General features: G+C 40.9%; 1 protein-coding gene across 3 annotated transcripts; it reads right to left on the bottom strand.

Annotated features, from left to right (window-relative positions):
* P4HA1 (prolyl 4-hydroxylase, alpha polypeptide I) lies at positions 1-25,925 on the bottom strand. 3 transcript variants are annotated; one of them, XM_010084895.1, is made up of 14 exons: positions 25,808-25,925; positions 24,816-24,912; positions 22,399-22,550; positions 20,274-20,411; positions 17,491-17,730; positions 16,115-16,305; positions 15,403-15,579; positions 12,953-13,023; positions 5,880-5,979; positions 4,370-4,423; positions 2,187-2,252; positions 1,611-1,679; positions 835-931; positions 1-372 (listed from the first exon to the last, which is right to left on the bottom strand). In XM_010084895.1, exons 1-14 carry the CDS (start codon positions 25,893-25,895, stop codon positions 302-304), a joined length of 1,611 nt encoding a protein of 536 aa, XP_010083197.1. In that variant the 5' UTR covers positions 25,896-25,925; the 3' UTR covers positions 1-301. The 3 variants fall into 3 exon arrangements, with proteins under 3 accessions (XP_010083197.1, XP_010083196.1, XP_010083198.1); XM_010084894.1 differs by lacking the exon at positions 12,953-13,023 and adding an exon at positions 11,779-11,849 and having other exon boundaries at positions 209-372; XM_010084896.1 differs by lacking the exons at positions 4,370-4,423; positions 12,953-13,023 and adding an exon at positions 11,779-11,849 and having other exon boundaries at positions 302-372.
* Positions 25,926-27,420: the final 1,495 nt, after the last annotated feature.

Consider the following 27,420-nt stretch of genomic DNA (forward strand, 5'->3'; position numbering starts at 1 on the left):
GGGCGATGGTGAAGGGAACACCACACACAACACCACTGGGAGGTGGGGCGCTGATTTGTTTTTTGTCCTTTTTTTTTTTTTCTTTTCTTCTGTAACACTCATAGACCTTAATAATATTCTGTTCATAAAACCTTAAGGGGACATTTTAAGGGAACTGAAAACATGTTTGCTTTGTCCACAGATGAAACACTGGTGTAGCTGCAGACTGAACCTGTAGTGGAGTGTTGGTCAATTGTAAACTGTAGGAGATGTGTGCATTTTACACAAACTGAATACAGAAGAGACAAAGGATGAGTCTGCATCATTCCAACTCTGATAAAGTGCACGGCCTTCGGAATTCCTGTCCCCGCTCATGGAGCCATTTATTGGATACTGCAAAGACAGAAAGGTATTTGATCACTGCACCTGCTTAGCTCATGCTTCTGTTTAAGCTAAACATATGCTATGGTCCAGCTTTCAGTTAAGCACAGGATTATCTTAATTTTCTAAACTATTTTAATACCCACACACAAATGTGAAGTTGGTCTAATAAATCCAAAAGGGAAAATACCTTCCAGCAGCTGCAAAACTACAAGAGACTATTAAAGTAGATATAGTATTACATGTGTTTTCTCTATATAAGATATGCTACGGTATATAATATATGTAACATAATAGACAGAGAGGTAGGAAGCAGATATAGCTGTAAAGTAGATTGCTTTATAAAGGACCTCATTTCTGGCTACTTTTTATTCCACCCTGAAGTCCAGAGGACAAAGAAAACCAAAACACCCCACCACCAAAGCCCCAGACCTCCAGGTCACAGGCAGCGAGAGCACTGTGAGGCGTACTTACCCCATTTGTTTCCAACTAGTACTGGGCAGGCAGCGTGCCGCGTGCTGTAATCTCCTTCTCCGCTTGGAAAGAGATTGTACCAGAACACTGCTGTTCCCTGGAAATTGCAGAGGAAACCCTCAGTGTTTTGCTCTGTGCAATACACACTGTCATAATAAGGCAAAAGTATGTGTATTTGTATTTCAGACATTCCTTTTAAATTGAAGGCTCTTTACCGTATTCTAACATTTGCTTTCCTAAGGAATGAGTCGTCTTTGACTCATTCTGTGTCTATATATACTTGGCTGTTCATTTATTTTAAATCCTAAGGCAGTTTCATTCAAGTCTGACTAGTTTTAGAAAGCAAGATAATTTACTAAAAATGAGCAGCAAGCCAGCAAGGAAAGCCCTTATTTCTGACCCTTCTGAGGGGAAAAAAAACATAACAGGAACACAGAATTTCAGGGACAATTCCCTACAGATGCCTCAAGACTAAACCTACTTACAGATTTGATTATTTTCAAATGGTGTTTTGAAATATTGTAATGCTTTGCAAAGTCTATACGTTAGAGCAGTTAAGTCCAAAACATCACTATCTGTTAAACTGCAGAACATCAAAGGCCCCTGGAATCAATTGCTTCACTTAACCATAAGTACCTCTGGGCTCCCATGAACAGTGCTCTGATCTTCTTTATATTAACTCATTTTAAAGCTTCTTTTTAAACGTTTATACATCTGTTATATTTTTGAGTAGGTGGAGAGAGGAGTGGTTACACTGGATAAAAAGCCCTGCTTACCTTTTTAGGCCAAACGCTGGCTCCTACTTCAGGAAAGACAGTAGCTCCCCCTGCTGACACATCGCTCATCTGAAAAGGTGGGAAAAGGTGCAGGTAACTTGCAAGCTGATACATTCTCAAATGTCACATTTTAGTAAAACAGAATTAGGTTACTAAACAACTTAATTTCTACTTCCCAATTAGTTAAGCAAAGGCTGCGTGATTAACAGCCTTATAAAAGTCTAAACCCACCCACTTTGTTCAAAGCGCAACAGCCAGCCTCGTCCCTGAATGTTACACTCTCAAATGTTTCGGCAATGAGCATGCTATAAATATCGATGCAGATATAAGGATGAAGAGATGTCAAATAATTTAAGCAGATGTTCAACTTTGAGGGGAAAAAACCTCCTTAAGAACACATGGAAGAACCATTACTTATGGGTAGGAAGATACCCCATACGTATTATCGCTAAATTTGTGGCTGCCTTCATTTGCAAGTCACTTCAGTTAAAAAATGTAAGTAAATCATTCAACGGTGCAGAATATGCAGTGATAGATATTTTTGGCACTAGCACATGGCAGAAATGTATCACTTACATAAAACAACCAAGTAGCGATTCTGTTGCCTGTTCCCAGTTCCTTAAAAGCATCTGGCTCATCTTTCTGTGAATAAAAGAAAGCAGATTTAATGAGCATTTCATTTTGATTATTGCGAGGAGCCGCTGACATACAGCTGCAGAGCCAGCAGCAGACGAACTCATGCAGAAAAATTAATTCAAACCCTCTCTTTGGAAGGAGGGGAGAATGCAATATGAGTGTACCCATTAATTTAAATAAACCAGGCATTTTAAAATTCTGTAGGACAGGGAGGGCATAAGCCCAAATTGCAAATGGGTAAGACCAACTGTACTGTCTGAAAATGAGTATATAAATCCCCTTCACAGCCACAAACTTAATTACTTAATTACACTCACTTATCCCCTCTTGTCCTTGGCCAAGATAAGCAACAGCGAGGGCAGCTCTTCAGTCCCGCTACAGCAGAGCTCTGCTGCAGGGGTGGCTCCAAGCACGCCCCGAGGGCAGCTCCCAGCCCTGCTCCCTCGGGGGTGGTTCTGCCTTTGTGGCCCTCACCCTCTTCCTGGTCCGGCCTTTCTGACCTCGTGCTGGAGCCACAGGTGCCAGGCAGCTGCCGCTCAACCTGAGCTGGCCTTCTGCATCTGGCGCTCCTCCCTGGCACACAGGCATTTTAGAGTGCCGTTAAAAACCCAACAAGTGATTCATTAAGTGGTGCGCTATCGCATCTGCAGCAGGCGTAAGGTATGTTCGTGCCTAAATGCATGGGAAGGTGCGTGGTGCAGCTGCGACACCGCCAGCCCAGCGCTGTGGTCCAAGGGGAGGCCTGCTCCCCACCAGGCTCCAGCACGTGTGCATGTTACTGTTGCTCCCTCTTTACAGCTGGGAAGAAGGGAGGAAGCTGAATGCACCTCAGCAGAGCAGGAAACAAGATCCATCTGAGTAAGCAAAAGGTTTTTATCCCTTGACTTACAAGAAGAACACTCCATTTTGATGGGTTACGAGACTAACTCCTGTCACATCCCACAGCCCACCCCCTGCGCCCACTATTTGTGTGTGCTAAAATATCATTACTCCAGAAATTAACCCGTGCATTTCAAAACAAATCTGTTAAATCATTTGCCATGCTTTTGAGCATGTGCTTACAGAGCCAAGATTCTGATTAATAGTCAGTGGCTTGATTCACAGCGTAAGGTTAATTAATCTGAAGGTGTTAAATCACACATAAGTATGCCCAATAAATAACCAACTGAATTCAGCATTTGTTTTCAGCAGTCTGCAATTTAAGCTGGAAAAGAAATAGGTTGGGAATTTAAATCAAATAAAACTATAAAGATGGTGAGATGAGAAGACCTTGGCAGGCTTTTTCCAGTTTCACGAGTCTGCTAGCAATCAGCTTGTAAACTACAGTTAACAGAGCACTTACTTGTATTTCCAAAATTTCTTCAACAGCATGCAAGGTGCCTGTGTCTCAGCTCTGGGGAAAGAAGTTCTCTCTCCACATCCCAGGCCTACACGGTGAGCTGTGATGCAAGTTTTCCTACGCTGTCTACAACGCCTTCCTCACAGAAGAGGGCATTCAGCTCTCACCGTGCCGCTACATCTGCCTGTTTCAGAAATGCTCTGTGCTGTGGATACAGCTATGGTAGCTTCAGTGCCTGGCTGCATATTAGTAGATGCCACCGTCATCTGCTGCACAGGCCAGAAGCACAGGATATACACTGAGTTTTTATACAGTTTAGCTGCATATATTTCAATTATTTTAAACAAAAGGGCTTTACATGGCCAGTACCTTGGCCAGCTAGAATATTTATATTTCCTCAGATTTAGAATAAAGCCCTTTGCTCTGTTAAGAACCATCAGTCGTCTCCTTAGAATAATTCTTTTTGAATTATATTTTTGAAGAAAAACCTTGTTGCTCTGTAATGCCTGTTTATCAGTTCAGCTGGTGGTTTAGAGGGCTTTCTCCACTAACACGGATTAGAGAAGTGGAAGAGCTACAAAATTTAATACATGTTAAAGAATAAAAATTGTGCCACAGCCAAGAGGCCCAGCTTTCACCAGGTGACTATCTCTGCATCTCTTTACTTGCCCGTGCAAAGTCAAAGTGGGGTTCATATTGTCCTCCCACTCCATAATTTGCCACCTGAAAAAGAGAAACACAGTGCTTGTGAAGAAGAAAGAGGTGGAAAGAAAACAGGACTTACCCTTCCAAAATCAAAATGAGGCTCATACTGGCCTCCTACTCCGTAGTTGGCTACCTACAGTGAAAGGAGAAGCACAGGATCTAGTCAAGCACTATTTTTTTCCAGACAAGGATCTGACCATCATCTACAGCCTTTCAACAGGTGAAGTTTAAAAATCAAGCCATCGGAAATCACAAGTCTCTGACAGCTAAACTGTACTGTGTGCAGCAAAGTCCTCCTGGGTTTATTCACAGATGCTCTGACTCCACCTGGACTCATCAGTGCAGAGCCAGAACCTGAATCTGAGCTTTAGGGCCTCAGCCCTTCTGTCTGCCTCTGCAGTTCTTGACTGGACACCAGCTCCCAGCAAAGCCACAGCTGAACCTTCCCTTCCCCGGGGTCAGCTTTCCTTGAAAGCTCTTCTGTCCACCCCCAGCTCACTACTGAGACATTCTCCCACTTCTGAGTGCCTGCTACTGGCTGATCTAATGTCTCTCAGGTCACAGAACCTGACCATGAAACTTTTGAAGCTCCTGGACCTCGCTAGCCACAGGCTCCAAGGAGCCCCAGGATGTTTGGCTACAAGAGTAGCAGCAGCACATCCAAGACTGGCACTGCAAGACTCAGTGTTCTCCAGGTAAGGAATCTGGAGCTCCCCCAGGGTACAAAAATACTCTTCTACAGAAACATTACAGGCCATATTCTATGCAATTTAGGCCATGGTGCTTATTCAAATTTAAATCACTTTTTTTTATCTCTTGTGTTAATAAAGAGGATCCACTGTCCTTTTTTATTTTTTCATCTCTTCTATGTATTCATAACCTCAATTTTTAACCAGATGCTTGGGCATTTTATTGTCAGGAGTCTTGGTGGAACAGCACAGTAGTACCACAGCTTTCAGGGACCACTTTCTGTGTGTCCTGCTTTCTAGGTAGGAATGCCTCCTCAGAATTAGTGAAGCTGCTGTTCATTTAAAAGCCTCAAGTAAATGAACAGAAGTCAGTATTTCTAAAATAGAACTTATTCAAGTTACATGTACAGTCCGTCTTTCCTACACTACAGAGGCACCAGACACTGCTGGCCTTCTAGGACCAAGGCTGGGATGGCAAATCTGAACACCCATTCTCTCCCTGTTTCTTTAACTATCAGGTAAGCTGAACTTTTTACTACCATCACAGTAGCAGGGTTTAACCCTGCAGCAATTAAACTCAGTTTTATTAGTATAAATGAGAAGGAATTACACATCTTCTTCAACAAGTATCAGGAGTTTCAGCTCTTACTGTTGCCCTCCAGCAACAGAAAGCCATTTCACACTGAAGTAAGCACTGCTCTGCAAAGACAACTTTGTTCCTCCCTGTAAAAAAAAACCTCACTTGTTCTTCCCATGGCCTGGAATCAAACCAGGCATCAAATTAGTTGCTCTGGGCTTGAATGAGCTTTTGTGGCCACCTCCCCAACAGTGCTGCACACAAAGGCATACAAAATTAAATGTCAATAGACATTCACCATTGTATTTGTCCTAACAGTTTACCTGTAGCTCCTCTGCTGTGGAGACATCGAGTCCTGTTAGGTCCTGTATCCTGGTGTTAATGCGAGATACCACTGGGCTTTCATATCCAGACAGCCAAGCGCTAAGGGCAGGGCGGGGTGGGGGAAGGATAAAAAATGATTAAAATATTCTAGCAATAGGCAGTAAGCTAGCAGTACAAATATAACATTTGGAATTACTCAGAATTTCAGAATTTTTTTTTTGTATTTTTCAAGAATTTGGTAGGATGAGCAGAGGTATTTCTGAGGCATTATGAAGGCCTGCATTTAATAAACATATTTTCTATATTACAGCACTGGTTTAAGGAAGCTCTAAAACTAAGGGCCTTAATTGCCGTATTGGACTAGCAAATGACTGAAGAAAATGTTCCAAATAATGAAATCTGCTTCAAGCTGTTTTGTAAACCAGGCAGAAACCACTTTTGCTCTTACAGCTAATGCAGACCCACATCTGATGCATTTTGAAGCAACACTTGGGAAAGGAATAGGTGAGTTACTTCATTTAGCGTATGCAGTCTATGAGATTGCAACTCAGCTCTTCCATGTGTCATGCACTTACAGGCAAGCGCTCTGTGATCCGTCCTTCCACATTACTTACCTGTGCAATGATACTAAAAATCATTATGAAAACAATTAAATAATGCATAAAACTCTCTACCATTTTCCCTGTTCAACAATTTCTACTAAAACATCTATTACCAATTTGGTATGTGGCACATGTTTCTACTACATGATAATTTTTAAGGACAAAAGAAATAAAAAAAAGCACACAATTTTTTTTTTCAAATATAAATGTGAAAAGTCAGCCTCACAGTGCAAAAGGCATCTTCAAAATGTCTTCCTCTTACTGTAAATCAGAACTTTTCATCTAAAAATACTGCGTTTAAAATAACTGGCAAACTAGTTAGCAGAGAAAAGTATGAACAGGTAAAGAAGCAGGTCTATACAAGAATCACTGCCTTCACCCAGACCCAGTGTAGCTTTTTCCTACTCTAAGTGGTTGCTCGTTCTTGACAGCTGGGTGACTGGGAAGCAGTAATGCCATCCAGAGCAGCCACATCCCCAGAAAAGCTGTGGCTGGCACAACAGGGCACAGGCTGAGTATAACCACAGCTCTGTGCATCCTGGTGGACCCTCACCAGCTGTGAACATATCCCATTGCTTACATGGAAACAAACACGCTTGTGTTTTTTCATCTCTTACCAAGGTAAACATTTTATTCTTTTGGAAAACATATCTATTTCATGTACCCACTGTCTTTTCTTCTTTTTTTTTTTTTTTAAACCACTCATCTGCTCCCATGATGCTTGTTTTCTTGCTGCTTTACTCACCCCATTCTAGCCAATGCACCTTCATTTTACCTGCTCCTCTTTTCCCTCCCTCAGCATGCTTGCTACCCTCCTTGCTCCTCTTCGCTCTTCATCTCGGCAGTCCCCTGCTAGTCACTAATATGGATGATGATATTGATGATTTGGGCCCCCTGTTTTCCCCTTTCTGCAGGAAGCCAGCTCATTCTACCTTTTTTCCCTGCCATCCAACTCCGCCTTTTTTGCTCATTAGTGGTTCCTGGTGCTTTTACAAGACTGTTGGACATACATACATATGCCCAGAGCTTAGCTGCTAAGTACATCACAGTATTTCTACTCAAAGGAACTTTTACATCTGTACTAAATTAAGGTTGTTTTCTTTAATTAGAAACACAGTATTAAAAAGAACCACAAAACACTTTGCATGGGAGGAACAGTAGCATGACACATGACACAAGGCACTGACACAGGTTACAGAATCTCTACGAGCATTTTTTTTTTAATTACAAATGAACTATAGATAAAAGAAATAAGATTTCTCAAGACAGACACTTGCACAAACACGTACCAAGAGTTATTGACTTCTGAACACTGTTAGTATAAGGAAGTGTTACAATGCAACCGTTTTGAATTATAGGTGGTAGGAAAACACAAAGACTACTTAGACAAAGCATTCCCCCCCTCCCCCCCAAAAAAAAGCAGCTCTGCAGCCACATGCTCCACAGCCACATTGAACAGGTAGGTCCCACTCCCAAGCAATCCTAACCTCACACTTAATAGATACGAGAATCCCCAACATAGCTATCAGCTTCAAAGTGTTGGCTTTAGCTACCGCTGTCCAGACTACACATGAAGGCTTTAAGAAAAAAAAAAAAAAAAAAAACAACCAAAGAAGGCAAAAAGCAAGCATTCTTACTATATTGGTTACTTAGCATTGCCATGAATGCTTTCAGCAGGGAGAATACTGCAGCCTTTCATGAAGCGGAAGTACTATATATATTTTAGAAATAAAATTAATTGCCTGAGGATACAAAGAAAGTCTATGAAAGGTGCATGAAATGGGGAACTGAAACCATATTTCAAATGCCAGCCTGTCTGCAGGCTGCTGAGAAAAACGTGAGGGAGGGAGGAAGGGGAGGCATGTAGTGCTGAATAGTTTCATGTGAAGAGTTACAGCATGTTTAACCCTGTAAGCATCATGAAATCTGCTTCCATGAGGGCAGATAGCTGAGGAGGGCCTGCAGAACCCTGCACTGGTTGTCAGGGTTGTCAGCATCAGCAGGTGTCTGCCTGATGTACTTAGGATGCACACCAAGGGGCTGCTGGTGCCGCAGGCTCTGCCTAGGGGCCTTCACGGAACAGAACAACTTGTCCTACATTGTCCTCTTCTGTTGCTGCTTTCAGCCTTGGTCCTTTGCTGACATCAATGTAAGTGCGTGCCAAATTCAAGACCATTTATAGCAGATATTCCTTCACACAAGGGAATCTTTTTTCCCTGCTCTTGTCTATAAAAATAAATTTTAAAAAACACCTATGAGTCCACTATGGGCAGAAAACTTCATACAAAAAAGGGATGAGCTTATTTCTGGGCAGTCATAAGCATGGCAGTTTAAGATGTGGGTGACTTTACTTACAGGAGGATTTAGTATTTCCTTAATAACTACCACACCAAACCCCCAAATTCCCTGTCTGCAAAGGCATATTTTGGTGTCCCACTTGGCTTTGTAAAAAGACACCCACAAACTAAGCTAATATGTTGTAGAAATTGAAAGAATTGTTTTAGCATGCTGAATTCATGCTGGGGGATTGCTTTTCTTCTCCCTACATCAAGATCTGGTTTTTAACAACTTGTATATCCATTACAAACAGATAGCAGTAACTACATTTACTCCTCCCTCTTCTAATGTTGTATCAGGTATCTTCTTAAGAGATTTTTAATAGCACAATACTTATATGCAGAAATAATTTTAGACTAAGCAGTATAGTAGGGAAAAAACCTTGACATACAAGGGCTTATATGCCCAAAAGCTCATCTCCAACTGCACAGTCAGTCTAGTACCAGACATTACAAAGGCTACATCCTTAGTCTCAGCTACACCAGCGTTGCACCAGAATATTTCAACACTGCATTTGTAACAGCCATTGCTCACATTAAATACTGGCACTTATGTTTAAAATCTTTCTAAAATGTACTTGGTATGCAAAAAGTACTAGTACAGATGCAATGGAGTGAATAAAAGCACAGACTGGTATTTCTGAAGCGGAAACTGTAACATCATATGCTACGAGCTCTGACTGGCTGCTGGGAGGAGAGAGACTGAAAAAAAGCAGCTTCTTTAATAGCAGTGTCAGAGCGGGTGAGTTTATTCTGGTACTGCACACAGCCGTGCTTGCTGCTGCTCCTCGTACCGCTGGCAAGGTGCCTCCTTTTATACAGCCTGCCACGTACTGCACAGTGAACAGTAGTCCTCTCAAAGAGAGGAATGCTGTAATTTAGAAGTGCATTTGCTAGGAAAGAATGTTTGAAAGGGGAAAGCAGTCATCTATTAAAAAAATAAAGCAAGCATTTTTTTGGTTTTCAGGAGCAATGATTCATCTGTGGAATCCAAACCAGCTCAAACAGCTCTAAGAGAAAGAAGTTTCTACCAGTGGCTCTGCAAGAGAAGTTCAGTGATCTGGCAGTCCTAATGTGTGCTTTCTAAAGCAGTCTGGCTTGGGGGTTTGGGGGTTCTCTTTTGAAGTATATACACCCTAAACAATCTGCACATGGAACAATGCAAAGGCAAAGGGAAGCATGAGAAGGGAAGTCCTCCTCCTCCCTCAAATATCTTCCTACTCTCAAAAAAAAATTGTCTTCCCTACCTTCACAGTGTGCTGTGCCCCATTTACTTGTGTGGTTCTTTGCAATTCTCATTCCAGTTTCCAGCAAGATATGGAACTTAAAATCTTAGTTCAGGAAAACCTGATTTAATTCTGTGAGCTCCCTTATGTATGTTGGAAGAAGGTCCCGGAGTGCCACCTTTTTGGGCATGAAACCTTAAACATTTAAGGGTCTCATCTGCCAGGTGCTAGACACCAGGCTCCGTGCCAGGCTGGCAGTGCACGCAGCAGCACTTCCCAGACAACGGCTGCCTTTGTACTTCATCAGAGGGTCCCAAGGCAAGGTACAGCACACGGTTAATACCATATTACAGCCCCAGGAGAACCAGTTATTTTGTCGTGCCACAAAGCCAATACAATAACAAGGTGATGGCAAACGGGACCTGGCTGCACCATCAGCTGCACACATTCACCAGGGAATCTGCATTTAATAATGGTGTTGTCTAGTGCTATTTTTTATGCTGTGGCATCTGCAGTAGTATCAAGGCATAACACTTCCCACTAATGAAAAATCAAAACTCTAAATGAAAAGTTATTTTACTAAGGATGTTTAAATAGGGGCCAATTATGCATCTCAACTTCAATTAGTGATCTGTTCACCTTCTCTAATTGCTATTATTAGCACATTGAGTTTGACACAGACCATGAGGGTATGTTCAAACAGATTAACAAGTTTCTGCAGTAAATGCCCCAGAGTGGTCTGTGTGAGATGACAAATCCCAATACAAATGCTTTCTTTAAAATATGCAGTCACAGATAAGCAAGATAGATAAGACATGGACAAACTTTAAAATTGGAAACAAAAATTAAAAATTAAATGCAACACATGGACATAGATCTTCCTGTGTGACAAGTCATTCTAGAGGGGGCCTGTGGATGTAATTTTAAGGAGCAAACACGTCAGAGCTCACCAGAAAATCTCTAAAGGACTCCCACTACCTGCTGAAGGTGCAAGGCAGTTTTCAGTGTATAAACATAAAAGTTTTCAACTTGCTGCTACTTGTAACGAACGTGGCTTTAAGGATCTGATTTAATCTGCAGTGGTTTTCCAGTTTCCATGAGAATTATAATCATTCCTGAATCAATCAAGCTCTTGTGATCCAGTATTTTGAAGCACTTTTATCTTTTTGAAGGAATTCATAGCTAAATAAAAACCCCTAGGCTACTAGCCATTCTAATTTCAGGGGGTTTGTTCAAAGCAGCTGAAAGAACACTAGCTTTCTATTAAAGCAGCAACTATGTTTGATCGTTTAAACAAAGAAATTCTTTAAACTGATCAACTAGCTTTAATTTGTGCTATTCCCACGACTTACAGCAGCTGCTCAGTGCCTATTTTTAATCAAGTATCAACACCAAAGTTTAGTTGTAGATGTGAGCTACGCAGGCATCCTTTTCTGTTTGTTAGTGTAAGCAGAACCCCGCACAGCACTAACATTTCAGTATGTTAGCTGCACTAGACAAGCCATGCCAAGCAAAAGAGGGCACTTCCATCTTGGTTACCGCTACCATTTACAACTCTTTTTTATTTCAGCAAATTGCTTGCTTTGTTATGTGACAGCTCAATTTTCTTTAGGCCATTCTCTTTCTAAAGAGAAACTAAGAATAGAAAAGTTATGCAAAAGCCTTATTTGCCCCACGTTTAGAGATAAAGCAGACTTGTGGGACCGGATGTACCTTCGGAAGACGATCCCTTACCTCTTAGAGACTCTGTAATGTGCTGTGGTCAGTTTCCCAGTCTCAGGGTCATGAACAGTAGCACGGCTCAGCTACAAAAAGAGAAAGGACAAACAAGGGCTTACCCACCTAGTAGGCTGCTTTTTTGCCAAGCCACAGGTGTTTGAAAGGGTTCCGATTGGTCTGGATGGTATGTAATGCTCTTAAATTAGCAATATTCGAAGGGCAACAGAAGCTGTAGCTGCCATGTCCAAATCAAAACAAATTGGTTGGGAAAATTTGGCTGGATTGTCCTTTCACTTTTTTCCTCCTTTTTTGTTTCTTTTTCCTTTTTTTTTTTTTTGTTTTAAACTAGAGACTTTCTGCAAGTAATTTATGATGCCGAGTTTCACAGACAATTCCTCTTCATCCAGAAGTTTAACTCCTTTCAGCATTTTGGATTAACGCTGATTGAATGTGTGGCCGATCTTTAATCACCACTACTAAAACTGGGGGGCAGGCAGGGGGCAGGTGGTTTCTTTTTGAGCCAGCCGATTTTGGAAAACACTGGCTAAATTCAAGACCTCTTGTACTTAGTAGACAAGCTGGCAGGAACCAGGAGCCCAGCGCAAACGAGCTTGCGTTCTGTCAGATTTGTGTCAGCAGGAGGTAAAAGAGCCCAGAGAGGAGTATGGCATTATCTCGGGCAATGAGATGCTCTGTGAGCAACGAACGTGTGTTTTGCATGACACGCCAGCCGTCAGGTACAGTAAGGACTTGAAGCGTCTCTTACACATGTAAAGGCACTTCAAGTGGTCAGCTAGATTTTACAAGGAAATGGAGGACAATTTTTTGTTGGTGAGAACGGCAAAGGGAAGGAAATATAAAAAAAAAAATAGATTCTACTGAAGGTTTTGTAGCATCATGTGTTTTTTATAGAGAGCTGCTTCTTGTACAGATCATCATTTGAGAACACACCCTGAGAAGGTGACCAAAAAAAGACAAAGATGACGTCAAAATAAGCCTCCAGAACTTCTAGCTGAAGGAAAAGACTGAGAAACTCAGCAGTAACAGCCTGTTACAGATCTGCATGTAACAAAGTGGTGGACTACAAAGCCAAAGTTGCCTTTTTAGCCCACCTCTTTTTATTCCCCATAATGAGCAGAATCTACATACTCATTACAGGCACAAAACATCTGGCATAGAGCTCTCTTACCTTTTGCTAATTCTGTAATGTGCCGTCTCCAAGGCTCCTGTTATGGGGTTTGAAATGGTGGCTCGCCTCAGCTGTGAAGCGAACCATCAGAATAGTTGCATTACAAAGCACATACTGCCTCACAGCAATCCGACCATTCAGAAGCCTAAGGGGAGAGGTCACGTGAGCTGCCACACAAGCCACCCAGTCGCCTTTTGCGGCTGGTTTGTCTTTTATGGAGGGGGTGGAAATTCATAAAGCGGTGATGGGGAAAGAGGTGGGAGTCTCCAAATTTAATAAAAGAGAGTGTTTTAGGGTTTTTTGGTTTGTTTGGGTTTTTTTTAAACAAAGAGTCAGAGAATAACAAGTTTTACAGGAAGTAATTTTTCCATTTCTGTAGCAAGAACAACTGTCTGAATAAAGTAAACTAGAAGGTTTCCTATTGCAACAACTGCTGGAAGCAGTACAATATTACGGCATGTGTACAATTGGTCCTTTGTTAGCACTCTGTCCTGCGCATGTAAGATGAGTTTTACAGTTAAATTGAATCCAGGCAACACTGTGACATTGTATAAGCAAACGGCAAATCAAACCCTACCCTGTTGGTTCTTTCTGTACCAAAAGCAGCACTGAACAACTTCAACACTAACTGCTAGCACAAATTTCATAGTCCATGGACACATTTACATTGTGTTCCTAAGTTACACAGAGTGAGAACTCTTGGTTCAAGGCCTTCCTCTGTTAGGCTCCATTTACTTGATGCTATCCATTAATACTCTGATTCAGAACTTCATATGCATGCCATTTGACTTCACTCATGTAACTCTCCATCGTTCATAACTGGAAAGTTCAGTGGCAGAGACCAAATTTTGGACGAAGTTCCACATTTTGTAGCACTAGGCACAAAATGGCATACCAGGTCCCACACAAATCAGAAGCAGTATTTTTCTACTGTTAAAATAAACTAAGTAAACCGAGGCCTACTAACAAGTACAGGTACTGGGAACTCTTAACATGCTGCCTCTGCTCTCATCCCATGCAGATGCATGTAAGAATCAAGGCATAAACTATGATTCCCACGAGACTTACAAAGCTGGATAACAAGACTTCATCCTGCCAGTTTACACCACTTGACCAGCAGAAGGCTGGGCACGCATCAGACAGCGCGGTCCGCTGAGAGGCAGTGATGGTAACATCCCAAGCATTAAGAGGAAGAAGATGCAAAGGGTCTTAGTCACCAACAGACAAACAACCAGGGCTCTGATTTTTAGACCTGCAGCAAGGCTGCCTGACAGCAGAGCAGGAAGAGATGTTCCACAGCTGAATGAAGAGAATTGCTTGTAGCTCTTGCTTACAGTTCAGAATGTTATCTCAGAAATACAACACGTCAGCCTTTAGGAAGCTTTAAAATCACCTTTAGGCTACCTGGTATTCAGTGCAATGGCTGAGGATGGCCTCATCCTCAGTGTTTACTGAGCTGGTTTACTTTGCAGCAGCCCAAACTAAGAGTTTTGTCCTATACTTACTGCACTTATCCCCTTAATCTACATTTGCTCAGCTCTCTCTGGACAAAAAGCCATTTGGGCCAAAAACGAAGAAAAAAAGCAAGAAAATTCTATTTCTACAAGTTTAGATCTTCTTTTAGCAGTAACTGGTAACTGATGTAAAAATAAATCAATTTAACTAACTACATCTTCAACACACATCTTGAGGTGCAGAGTCACAGCAACGCGGTACTGAAGGCAACTCCATCAGTTTTTGTCTTGGATACTCCTGGCTTCTGTGACAGCTGAGCTGCCCAGGATTATTCTGCATTCAGAAACAAGAACCTCAGGATCCAGTTTCTGAAATAGGATTTGAGGAGCTGGGACGGTGAATAAGAAGCTGAGTACCATTGATTAAGTACTGCCCTCTTAAAGCTCCTTCATCTACAGGCTACTTCAGAGCCTGGGAGACAGAAGTCAGTTTTATACTGAATGGAGAATACAACCATTTATTCTTGTCTCTACAATAATGTGGCATTCCAGGACCAGAGGGAAGGCTGCCTTTCCCCAGACTGCACTCTTCTCCATGTCACAATTTTGGCAAATACAGACTTAAGAAAAAGGAAAAAACAGAAAACAAAACAAAAAACAGATGACAGGTATGCTTTAAGGCAACCTAGCTGCAGAATGTTTGTTTTCTGTTGTAGAACATTCTCCTCCGTATCAAAACGGCATGCACTGAAATTGTGTCTGCCAGAAAAGTCTGACAATCCTGCACAACTGTTATCTGGCTGTCTTAATTACACAGAACTTCCAGCTTCCCCACTGTCTCCTTCAAAGAGTGTGTCACCAAGAGGTACAAGGTGAGAAAAGCAACGTGTGAGCACACTGCACATCTGCATTCGAGAGGAGACAGAATCACACTCGCACAAAAAACTACACATGGGACTTAAGATTCCAAAAGGCAAAGAAGCATAAGGCATTTACCCTCGGCTTTGCTAGTTCTTTCACAGTTTCGATCTCTTCATCGGAGATGATGTCAAGGAAGCGAACAATTCGAGGTTTGTCCCACTCATCTTCCTGTTTGACAGGGCCCAGAATGTATCTAGGATTCCTGTTTCCATCATAGTAGCGGCAGAAGAGTCTTTTTTGTCTCCGAGGAGTCTGAAAGCAAGGTGGAGCAAGAGAGAATCAGACAACTTCCATACAATATGAACATCTTTAAGAAATCAAAGACGTCCTGAGAACAAGAGACAGGAACAGTTCATTTTCCCTACTTTAATGTTGTGTTACAAAGATGCTTTAAGTTTGAGAAATGGGTACTTTCAGCAAATTAATGTTACTCAGTAATGCTTCAACAAGCAGTACTTTACACAGTCCTATTAAAATGAACTTCATCACTATAAAAAACCACCCTCATTCAATAACATATGTAAATGTAGCCTTACAGCACCCTTATTCAGTTAATTACAATTATTTAGCACATCCAAGTTAGTCAGCTGTGCCTGTGGCAGTATTATTTTTTTTTCTACTGGACAGAATGAAACAGGGAAGAAATCCAACATGCGCTAATACTCAGTTCTACATACTAAGCCAACTGCTATTAACAACTTCCTTGCTTTCACGCCACATACAAATTCTTGACATTGCTTCGTTACGGTTGGTTTCATACATTTGAAAACAGTCTACTCCACTTTACCATTTTGAGACCCTCCCCACGGCACAGCATTTCGTACTTCCTTCTCTCGGGCAGGTAATCCTTTTTCTTAACCTCAGTTTCCTTCTCCATTTGGTCTTCTGAATCCGTACTGGACTTATTTGCTTCTTTTTCTTTAGCCATGATATATTCAAAATATTTCATGTTACCATTTGCTCTTTGATGTTCAGGATCTATTGAGAAAGAAACAGACAAGTATCACTGGTGAGTCTACAACTTACAAAGAAATATCCAGAAGAGGCTATTTACAAAAAAGAAAAAGAAAACAGATGCACACTACTGCTTCTCAAACAGAAATAAAAAAAATCTACTCTGGTTTGAGAGTATTCACAGGACAGCTAAAACTCCAAGCTAAGCTGGAAGCAACGCTAGCCTGCAGCATCCACATATCCTTACTCATCCGCAGGAAGACATGCAATGAGCCCTCAGAGCTAAGCTCAACTCATTCTCAGTCAGTGAACTGCTTACTGCGAGGCCAGGACCCTTGGTAGGCACAGGGGGCCAAGCACTAAGAAGAAGGCCATTCCAGCCAATCTCACTAGAAAGGGAGAGACGAGGGAAGAGGAATGGGACCAGGAGAGAGCTGGGACAGCATGACCCGCTTTAAACCTAAAAACTTGCCTGATGGCCATTAAGATTTCTGGTGACAAGGCTTTTAACAATCACTAAACTTACTGAATTAGCTTCAGTTCATTAATAAAAGGTTCTCACTAGCTTTTGCTATACTAGGTTTAGTTATTAACTTCCCACAGCATCCTTTACAATCAGTGGAGTATTACAGAAGCATAAACACTTTTCACATTTCATAAAACAGGCAGAATCTTAGCATTCTATATTTCTTATTTTTCCAAATTTTTTATCTCAACCATGCTTGATTTGCATGTAAATAATCTGCAGAGATTTTGCTATCACCAATTTAGTTTCAATTCCACTAATTTTGTTCTTACCTATACCTAAAGGGAAGTAATCTCAACACAGGAAAGTAAGATCCATTAAGAGAACCAAATTTCAGGCAGTAATGACTAAGATGGGTACATGGTTAGAAGCCAGCAGCAACAGGAGGCAGAAAAGATTTTGACGGAAAGGAGCAATCCTTAACCATCACACCTCCTGGCATGGTAGTTGAGATTATAATTTTCCGTCTAAAAATATGGTAGCAAAATACGATTTATGGTAATACAAGTCTTATTTTACTGAAAACTACACATGGAGATGTTAATGGTAATATCAATAATGATCCACTTGAGAACCCCATATACAAGCCAGCACACAGACAAGACCACACTCCTCGCTACAAATCCATAGCACCTGCTCGAACACAGAGCGAGATCCCACTGAGCTGTGGATCTCTCACCTACCCAGTTCCAGAAGACGTTTGGTGAGCATCATGGCTTTGCTGAGATCCCCCTGCTGATATACGGCGTAACTCAGGTAGTCCAGAATGTAAACTTTATCTGCAGAAGACACTTCTCCCTCATCCAACTGCTTCAGAGCCTGTTCCATCCAGAGCTCAGTGTGGTAGTAGTCAGCTTCAGTGTATGCAATCTTTCCCAGCTCAAAGCAATCTTCAGCTGTTAAAAAGGATTTGTGCTTCACACCTGTATTTAAAACAAACCAAACCAAACTGATTTTACATAGAATTCCAAACCAGTCTTCAAAGTAACATTCTGTTATTTCTTATTCTTCACAGCACAGTTTATTTCTGTTCACGTTGCGGTCTTCAGCATCCCTCTTTCGTGGTGGCTATTTGCTGAACGCTCAGTTTAAGTATTTAAAGCCTGTAAATCCTTGGCAGAACACATAAGCGGTTAGATGCAGCTTTCCGTTGCCAGAATACCAGCAACTAGCTAAATGTCTTTACCATTCGTGGAAAATAACATAAAATAAACCTTCCTTCTTCAAAACCCCAAACACTTTGAGCAAGAGCAATAGTAAGCCAAATATGAAGTTTCAGAAATCTGTTTTCAAAGACATTGTATTATCACTTTCAAAATGTTACTGAAGCACATCTTGTTAGCAACAACTTAGTGGGAGAGGAAAAATAAAACATCACTCAGTAAATTCCCGGCTGCTCAAGATTTTTCGAAGTCAAGTCATTTTTAGAAACACTTGAAAAGACATCTGAAAGATGAAAGCATTAGTAAGCAAATTACAGATTCCTATTTTTGCCACTGTAAATTAAGGCCCACTGAAAAACCAAATTTAATCTTGTAAAAAGGAAACAGAACCTGCCGGTTTTACAGCTAAAATTACATTCCAAATTTCTAACAGCAGCTCCCACAGCTGCATTCAAATAGGGAAATTCTTCTGTTGCAAGACATGCTTTAAGAGATTAAATAGCTGAAGAGACAAGTCCACAAAAAGCAGCATCCCACAGAACAACTTTGATTCTTCTCACTAAATAAACACCTTGTGCTCCATACTGTGATGGCCAGTGATTTCAGGTTTCTGAGCCTGAAGCTGCAAACTCTAAAATAACACAAAGATTATGGAATTGAGTATGGTGGTGGTGGAGTGTTCTCAAGGAGATCCTCTGGAGTGAGTAACAGGTTGAAGAGCCATAATCCGGTAGATTTGGAAGCAATGTAACATCCAGATGGGAAAAGGCAACTCTTAAGAGGCTGCTTAAGACAGCAATCATCAAATAGGGTTGATAATCAGTATAAAGAAACAGCATAGCCTGTAATGCAGGAAAGAGAATTAATAAGCAATATGACAGTAGTTAAGATTCTGATCAAAACTGGGCAACCTGGACAAACAGAAATACCCTGGGAAAGAAGACAGAGCACAGACAAGGGATTACGTGGCATGTTCCCCTCTGGAGCTCTGAAGGGATCAACCTGTTCTCTTTTATACTCTAGAACTCTGGGATTCTGTGATTACAGTTTATCAGACACAGTCTAGACAACTTATTGCTGCTTCGAAAGAAGCAATAAACTACAGTCCACATGAAGCACTTTGTCTTGTATTTTTGTGCTGTTTTAAGAAAACAATAATGAACTGCTTATTGTAGTAGAATGAATCTGTACGTCTCTGAGACAGTCTTGAACTACACCCCAAAGCAGGGTTATACATCATAACATATAAAGCCAATTACCCTTAATTTTATTAGGCATCTGACCACAATGAGTGCTTGCAAAAACACAGATGGATTGTACGCTTGATTTTTTGCCAGTTGGCACATACTATTTTCAAATAGAGAAAACAAGGAAAACTCAGCAGATAAAGTCTTGTCAAGAAAAAGTGTGTCTCCTCATGCATACAATCCTATTAAAGATTACCTCTGGTAATGCTATAAGTCTGTGTGTATGCGCATGATAGGCCCTCTGACTTTTGTTTTTCAGTTTCTAGATTCTGTGAAGCTTAAGCTCAAAAAAATTTCAGTCGCTCCCAACATGAAAGGCCTATCTTATCAGCAAGAAGGAAGTGGATAATAAATGATAGAGCTGTTTTGTTAAAATGCATTACATTGTGCAATAAAACTAGTTATCTGCCGGCGCACAACTACTTCAAGGCAAGGAAAATCCTCACCCAGGCAAGATTTTACTGCTATTGGTTTTTTTAATTAAAAACTATTAACACTGCATTATCTTACCAAAACTGGAAGATGCAGACTTAAAATAAAAAAAAAAAATTCAAGTTTTAGCACAAGCAGAAAATGAGCATGCGAGTAGAGCGAGGAGAATGACAGGACAAAGGACAGTCTCAATTCAGAAAGAAACCTGCATTCTGTGCAGTGCATTTTATCCATGTGCACTTGGGCAGCATGCTGGCAGAAGAAATCTCACCAGGCAGGGAGCCAAGTGGATGTAGTTTCCAACAGAACCACCACAGAAACAGACCTGACGGCATGCCAGGGCAGGTCTGCTCTTCCTGCATTCCTCTTCACCAGCACAGCCTGAAGCAACAGGTTCCTCTCCCTCAAGGTGTGGCAGAATTAAAATTGACACCTATGTCAAACTGTGTTCAACAACCCACATTACGCCACTTTTCATTAAAGTATTAGCTAGCTCAAATGTTTTCCTATTATTACCTTCACACTACGCAGTTAAACAAAACGGAACAGAGTCAAGTGATTTGTAATCAGGACATTTAGTAAAAGTTTGCAGTATCTTCTGAAAATAACATCGCTGACTCTTACCTGGAAGATTCCCTCTTGAGAGGGTGTCTGTGTCCAAATTATATGTGTCTTGAAGCCGCAACAGGGCTTTTGCTGCACCAGTCTGATCTTCGTCGTTTGGGAAGAACTGCCGCTGGATAGTCATGTTGGAGATAAAGCCTGCAAAGACAGAAGACACTTGGCCTTCTTTGTCCCAGGAATTCTTTAAATTCTATGCATGAAATGAAACACTAGTCTGGGGAAAGCTAACATTCAGGAAGGACCATTAGCCCTGCAGAGCACCAACAAACGCCATAAATTTGTTTCTAAGGGACAGGAATACCCTTTCGGTTTCATGCAGAAACTATTTTTGTCTTAACAGGTTAAAATAAAACTAAGTTACATACAACAAAAAGACCACCCCTACACGGAGAACATTACAGATAATATATTGGTAGTTTTTGCAACCATTCCCCTCAATATGCCTTCCAAAAGGTTTTTCATTTAGCAACATGGAATTTACAAATAATTTAGAAAAGGAAAAAAACAAACAGTGCTAAGAATAGTGTTGTAAACATTAAGGCTGGTCAGTAAAAAGATGATAAACAAAAATGCTGACATCTAACTGCAAACTGCTTTTGGAAAGACTTTAGGTGACTAAGCAGCCGCTATGAACCTAACTACTTTCAGTGGACATAGGCATTAACACATTTACATAGAAACTTGAGAAACACACAAATTAAAAAGGTTTCTCAAGATCCATTTTCACACAACTGCGAATTGAACTCAAGACGCATGTTAGTAAGTTAACATTTCAAATTTTTTTTGTGAAAAGAAAGCAAAGGAAAATCAAAAAGAAAAACCTGGCAGCTTTCTAAAGAAGCACCAGGGTGATGTTTACAGAACAGAAGACAGTCAGGTTCTACAAAGTAAATATTCTGTCTAGGAACTGTTCCCGGTCATCAGTCAGATGTCATCATCTCCGCTGCTAGGAAAGGTTCCTACTCCTCCCTGGTAAACACACACACCACCACTGCTATTGCTGTTCCTTGAAGGGCTCTCCTGTAGGGCTAGTGTATCATCCTCTCTCCAGTGGGAGAACTGATGCTATTTTTCCCCTTCTGCTTCTGCACAATCAAGAGGCCAGTGGGCTGTTTACACTGATTAGGGAAACAGAACACCAAAAAGCCAGGAGCACAGCGGAGGAGAGCAGAACCAGATACCATAAAAAGATACCATATCCTTCCACTCCATTCCATGCTTTCTTTTACTACACTACGGTTCCCCCAATATTTTCCTTATTCCTGAAAATTTTCTTAAAACAAAACAGTTCACTTTTTCATTCTGAAGAAACGGTCCAGATTTATGGCTATCAGGTGAAGAACCTTTTCTGTTGGCACATTCAGTCACTCACAGCAACAAGTGGGAAGCTGAAAGTGCTGAATCCTTATCAGAGACTAATCCTGGGTCTTTTTTGAAAGCTTCACTTTTTTATCATTTCTTAGTACAAATCAACACCTGGTATTAGTTAATTGTTGAGATGGATTCTCACAGGTCAAATATAATCGTCCTGGCTTCCTTGCTGCTAGAAATCTCTTTCAGCCAACTATTTTGCATCATGTTCCCTGCTGAAAAGCTTCTCTTCGTGCAAAGGAAGAGGCAGAAAAGTGTTTACTACAGTAATTCAGATCAGTTCCACAAATGCTCAGTCTCTGCCAACATTCAGGTTTCAAACCATCACACCTTAACAACACTGGGTGTATCAGCAGCAACAGCACTTGACCATACTCAAAGACAGCCCCACGTGTCTTGCACTTAGAAGAGTTTCGTTCCCTTTTTTCTGGTAAATGGTGTCATTACACTTAGAGATGAAATTTCCTAAAATACTAATTTGCAAGAAGTGGGAGAGTACATGAAGGAAGCCCTGATCCCCTGCAAAATTTAAAGCATCCAAGGAGATAATTCAGTTTAAACATCACAGTTTTCCTAAATTTTTGCAAAGGTCAGATTATAGCACACCGACAGCAATATGGCAGGTCTTCTAGGACTATTTTTTATTAAGCCACCTCAAAAGCAAACTTACAAATCTAATTCAAACCATGACATGTGAAAGACATAGTAAATGCAAGTAGAACATGACCTTTGTTCTTACTAGAGGCACACTTACCATCTGACATGTCCTTCAGAACCAGGCTCTCCAGCTCACCCCACTCCGTGTTAAGCCGCTTCATCAACTTGAATGCATTTACAGGGTGTCCCAAAAACCCCTCTGGGTCTTTCGTAGCAGTATCTGTCAGCTTATCCAACTTCTCTGCCCATCTGTAGTCAAAATATATATTCATTAAAGTCTCTTGTAAAAGTCTGCCAATGCACTATAAAACTGATTTCAAGCCACTCCACAGTCTTAGCTAGTAAAAGGCCTAACATGAATCGCAAGCTTTTACATTATCTATATATAAAGCTCTCTTTGGAGCAACAAAAGGGGCTTTTTGCCTTTTTTTTTTTTTTTTAATCTTCTTCCTCAGCTGCAGCCTAAATCTTGTGTGCTCTTGTGGTCTTTGTTGGAATGCTGCAGAACGAACTCCTTCCTACAAATATGAAATGCAGTATGCCAGCAGTTCCATTATGAGCTTTTATGTAGGACTAATCAAAAACAAAGCTTTACCCACATTTTTCACCTTTTATTTTTAAATGCTCTTTTTTCTAAAGTTTACAAAAAGGTAGTTCAATTCAGAATGCCAATGCACTCTGAAACAATCACACCTTTCAACAACTACTGTTCATCTGTCGTTTTAATGGAAGCAGCCAGGGAGCCTGCTCCAGTCTCAAGCCAGGAAGCGTATCAGTCATGCTGCAAGCCCCAGCACTATGCTACTACATGTCTGCAAAACAAGCAAACTTCCTCTCTCTATGCAGATCCAGAACACAAAGACATGTAACAACACCCTGAAAACAGGATAAATTAAACTTAGAAAAGTGACACCCCACAGACAATACCAAACATCAACACCAATATAAAGCAAATACAAAATCTGTAGCCTGGAGGGAACTCTGCATACAAGCCAGTGTTCAGCTTGTTCCAGAATTTGGTAAGCCTCACTTAAGTTTGCCTGTTTACCTGACACAGGAGATGTTTACAACTGTTAAAGGTGACACTGTTCGCATTCCTCTTCCCACACTGTCTTTAGTTGTCTTCCTACGCTCTGACAGACCCTCCCTGGGTTCTTGCCAGCAGTAAAGTGACTGATGGGGTTCCCTCCCAAACTGAGTGCCCAAAGAGCTCCCACGGACCAAGTCCAGCTTCTAGCAAGCTGAAGACTGAAGAAACCAGTTTCAACAAGTTGTGCATTCCCCTTACATGTGGTGAAATCCATCATACACTTCCCACTGCATGATTATCAAACCTAATGAGTAGCTGAAAGTCACTGTAACCGTGAGCCACAACCACGAGGCCCACATGTCTTTCAAGTAGTTTCTGTTTCATAAAAACCTCCACCACAAGCCACCCACCACAAGGTGTGAGCCATCCTCCAGACCAACTTTCACTGAGGTTAACTCAACACAAGCTACTGATGCCCTTACCTAAAGTACAGAGCCCAACAAACTCAAATGATGGCAGCATTTTTTCAGCTTCTTCTACATCTGTGACAGCCATTTTTAACTTTCCTGACCTGACAGCAGACACCTCTAATATAATAAGAGCAGAGCTGTGATGCATATATGATAAGCTGTATCTACACATTTTTGGATGTCCAATCAGCACGCTCCCATATTAATATGCAGCTGTAAAGAATATACTTATGACATTTCAAGCCTCTGAGCAATTCCAACTTTGTATTTTAAGTGATAAAAATAAATACAGTCCAACAGAAGTATCTTTCTTCCTGGATGGCAGAATGTAATGCACAAAAGCTAAAATAAAATTCATGCATCTATCTAAAACTGTTTAAACATCCTCATGACAGATTTATACACATTTTTGAAAGCCAGGAAACCAGTAGTAGGCTCTGGTCCTCACACCTGTAGAGCACAGCAACATAATAACAGCAATGGTCAGCTCTCTTGTTTTCTTTACAAAACAGTAAAGAAGTTTTATTTTGCTTTATTTTACTTTTAAATCTAAATACAGCATGTAGAAAGATACTCTGCTCTTGTAGTGGGTTATTACTATTCACTGGTTACCCACTTGTGACCAATACAGTCACACCAACACTTTTTAGAGATTTTGCATCTGGTGTATCACTGCAGTCCTTGTAACGCTCATTTGGAGACTTCTTGGGTTTTAGTTTCCACTAAGCAGATTGTCAAAGAACTACATCCCCTCAGGAATTATGTGCAAGCAGGAGTCCTAAAGCGAGGTATCATACAGAAACTGGGTTGATTAGATTTCATCATTAGAAAGCTGCATAAAACAAACCAATGGCTTGGAGATAATAACTTCGGACAAAAACCCAGCAAAAACTGCTAGTTTAAGCTTTGCCTCAGAGAAAAAATTCCACAAATTTAATCAGGCTTGGTAAACACTTTTTACATAAGGGTGGACTCATATTATTAACTATTAGCATTATGAAACAAGCTGCTTACTTTTTGATCTGCTCCAGCTTGCTTTCTTCTGCCTTGATGTAATCTTTCAGTGACACTACCAGGTCTTTCTCTGTATGAATTAAGTCTGTCATATGACCTAGAAAACAAATGAGTTTGGTTAGACAGGGAGAAACAAAAAACTGAGAATTAGAGGCATTCTTCCTCTCTTCTACTCTCCTCCCCTCTTTAACTCTTTCTTCCCCAAAGTCCTTCCGCATTTGCTTAAATAATCCTGAAGGAGTATTTTAGTAAGGCTTCTTGCCTTTTTTTTTTTTTTTTTGAAGGAGAAAATTTCATGTTGGACCAAGCCTGTTGCCATGGAAATTAATATTACATATTTATTATTAGAACTAATTTAGGATTCATTGGGAAAAGGAAGTAGGTTGCAACAGGGTAATCTTTCACCCAGGCATATATAAAGTAGAGCAAATAAAGACAAAGCTACAGAAATATACAAAGACTTAATGTTCATTATACAATACTAATCCAGCATTTTATTTTTAAGATTACTTGTATGACCTTCAACAGCTGTCCTAACAGACTCTGTTATAAATTAATAATTGCTTTGTTTCCTGAAAGGAGGCAGCTGAACCGGTTCATCAGGAAGCGATACAGGCCACATCTTCAGTGGTGTCACAGGCCATCAGAACCCAAGAGAGAGTACACTGACACACCAGTATCATTATGTACCCTCGGCAGCTGTTTTGCTTGGTTCTACAGATGTGCAACAGTTCACACCAAAATTGTGTTTAGTCAATACCTAAAGAATACATAATGAATACAAAGCCTAGCCTAGGTCATTAGACTAACTGGACTGACTGAACTCAAAGCATGAAGAAAGGAGTCAAGAAGGTCGTAAGAACCTGTAAGCAGATTTAGTTCTGTACCAATTACAGCCTTGCATGCCATTAACACATCATTGCGGAATCAGTTTTGAGAGCTGTCAATAAATTATTTCTGCTATGAAGCATATACGTCAAAGCACGTCTCACCAATGGAGGTGAAGAAGTCCGTATGGGCGTAAGAAAAATGCAGCAGGACTCCAAGGGCTACGGTATACCAAATCTTGTTGAATGCCATAGTTCAACAGCTGTCACCTCACCACGTACCTACAAAAGGAACATAAAGCAGGTAAAACATCCCTGTTCACCAAAGAGTTGAATCTACCTTCGAAAGAGACAGCTTATTCTCTTGGAGCTGCCACTGGTTCTTGAGGTACCAGAATGTTGATAAGCTTGAATGGCTCTCAAGGAGGAGTGATGCCCTTCTGCAGACTTTCCCATATTTTTGTCTTGTGTGGTAAGAGAAGAAAGAACAGCTTGGAGACAGCATCTTCACAAGCACTCTTCATCTTTTTAACATCTAAAACACACTGCAAATAGAGCTACTTCACAAAAAGTACCAAAGAACCCAAGACCAAACACTGAAAAAAAACACCAAGGTTTTTTATTCATAACACCAAGTTAAAATACATATTATCAAGTTCATCCACCCAATAAAAAAAAAAACATTTCCTTTCATCAGTCAAAAAGCTGCTAGTGGAACAGGTTTGAATGAAAACCCTATACAACTAGTCCACAGAGTAAGTTACTCTCGTGCTCCTGCTCTTCAGCTCCCAGAATCATGAAGCCAGCCTCTAGACCTGATACAAAAGGTTTCTTTGTCGGCTGGTTCATAGTTAGTCCCTGGATAAGTCCATAGCAGGCTCACCAGCAGTGCTTTCTCCCACAAACAGCCACCAAGCTCTCAACCTTTCAAGATCCTGAGCCCTTTTAACAGCCTAGGATTTCCTCACTACTGCATACTTTAAAAGTAATTATGCTGTCTTGGAATTTAAAAGATTTACTTTCTTCCAAACACAAAAGCTTAACCTCTCATGTACGGTATCTGCTCAGAAAAATTAAAACAACTGCAAGCACTAACAGAAATGGTTTTACAACTCTTCCAACAGCAAGATAACTAATGAATAAAAAAATTGGAAAAAAAAAAAAGGCAACATCACAAAGCAAGTCCAGCTACAAAGTGGCTCAGTCTACTTAGGAAAGAAAGCAACCTGCTTTTGATTGAGCTGCCATTCACACAAGGAAGGTGTAAACAAAATCATCAGGAAAGTGCAAAATCACACCAAAGAAACATTGTTCCACCCACAAGCAGAGGCATTAATGAGAAACACTCCCTTGACTCCAAAGTGCAGGATCTCTCCTCATGTTGCACCTGAAGGGTCAGGACGCAGTTCCCTCCATTTCTTTCCATCTCTATCTAGCACTACAGAAAGAGCAGTACTGGGGTTTAGATTTGCTGACTCCGTGGACTGCCTCCTGGACAGAACAAGCACAGTTTCACTGGCACTAACAGGAAAAACAGGAAGCTCATATGAGCCTAGAAAAGCAGCACAATCTCCAACTCCTGTACATCATACGAAATCTGCATGACCACAATTGAAGGGCTGAAACATTCTGACACATTCACCAGTAGAAAGTAAGTTGTAAAGTAAAAATTTGGAGAGGGAAGCTTGGAGTCCTGCTTCTCCCCCAGTCGAGTCCGGTGCCTCAGCCTCACCAATGCTCTACACCAGCCCTGCTGACCACAGCAGTATTCCTCACCT

The sequence above is a fragment of the Pterocles gutturalis genome, unplaced genomic scaffold (assembly GCF_000699245.1).
Source record: "Pterocles gutturalis isolate BGI_N339 unplaced genomic scaffold, ASM69924v1 scaffold18120, whole genome shotgun sequence".
Lineage (NCBI taxonomy): Eukaryota > Metazoa > Chordata > Aves > Pterocliformes > Pteroclidae > Pterocles > Pterocles gutturalis.

Excerpts from the sequence above, each read along its gene's own strand:
- P4HA1 (XM_010084895.1), bottom strand. The coding sequence starts at position 25,895 with ATGGCATTCAACAAGATTTGGTATACCGTAGCCCTTGGAGTCCTGCTG. Across the intron at positions 15,580-16,114 it reads GTGGGGAGGGTCTCAAAATG|ACTCCTCGGAGACAAAAAAG; the intron begins GTAAAGTGGAGT and ends CCTTGCTTTCAG. Across the intron at positions 2,253-4,369 it reads CTCATTTTGATTTTGGAAGG|AAAGATGAGCCAGATGCTTT; the intron begins GTAAGTCCTGTT and ends TTTTATTCACAG.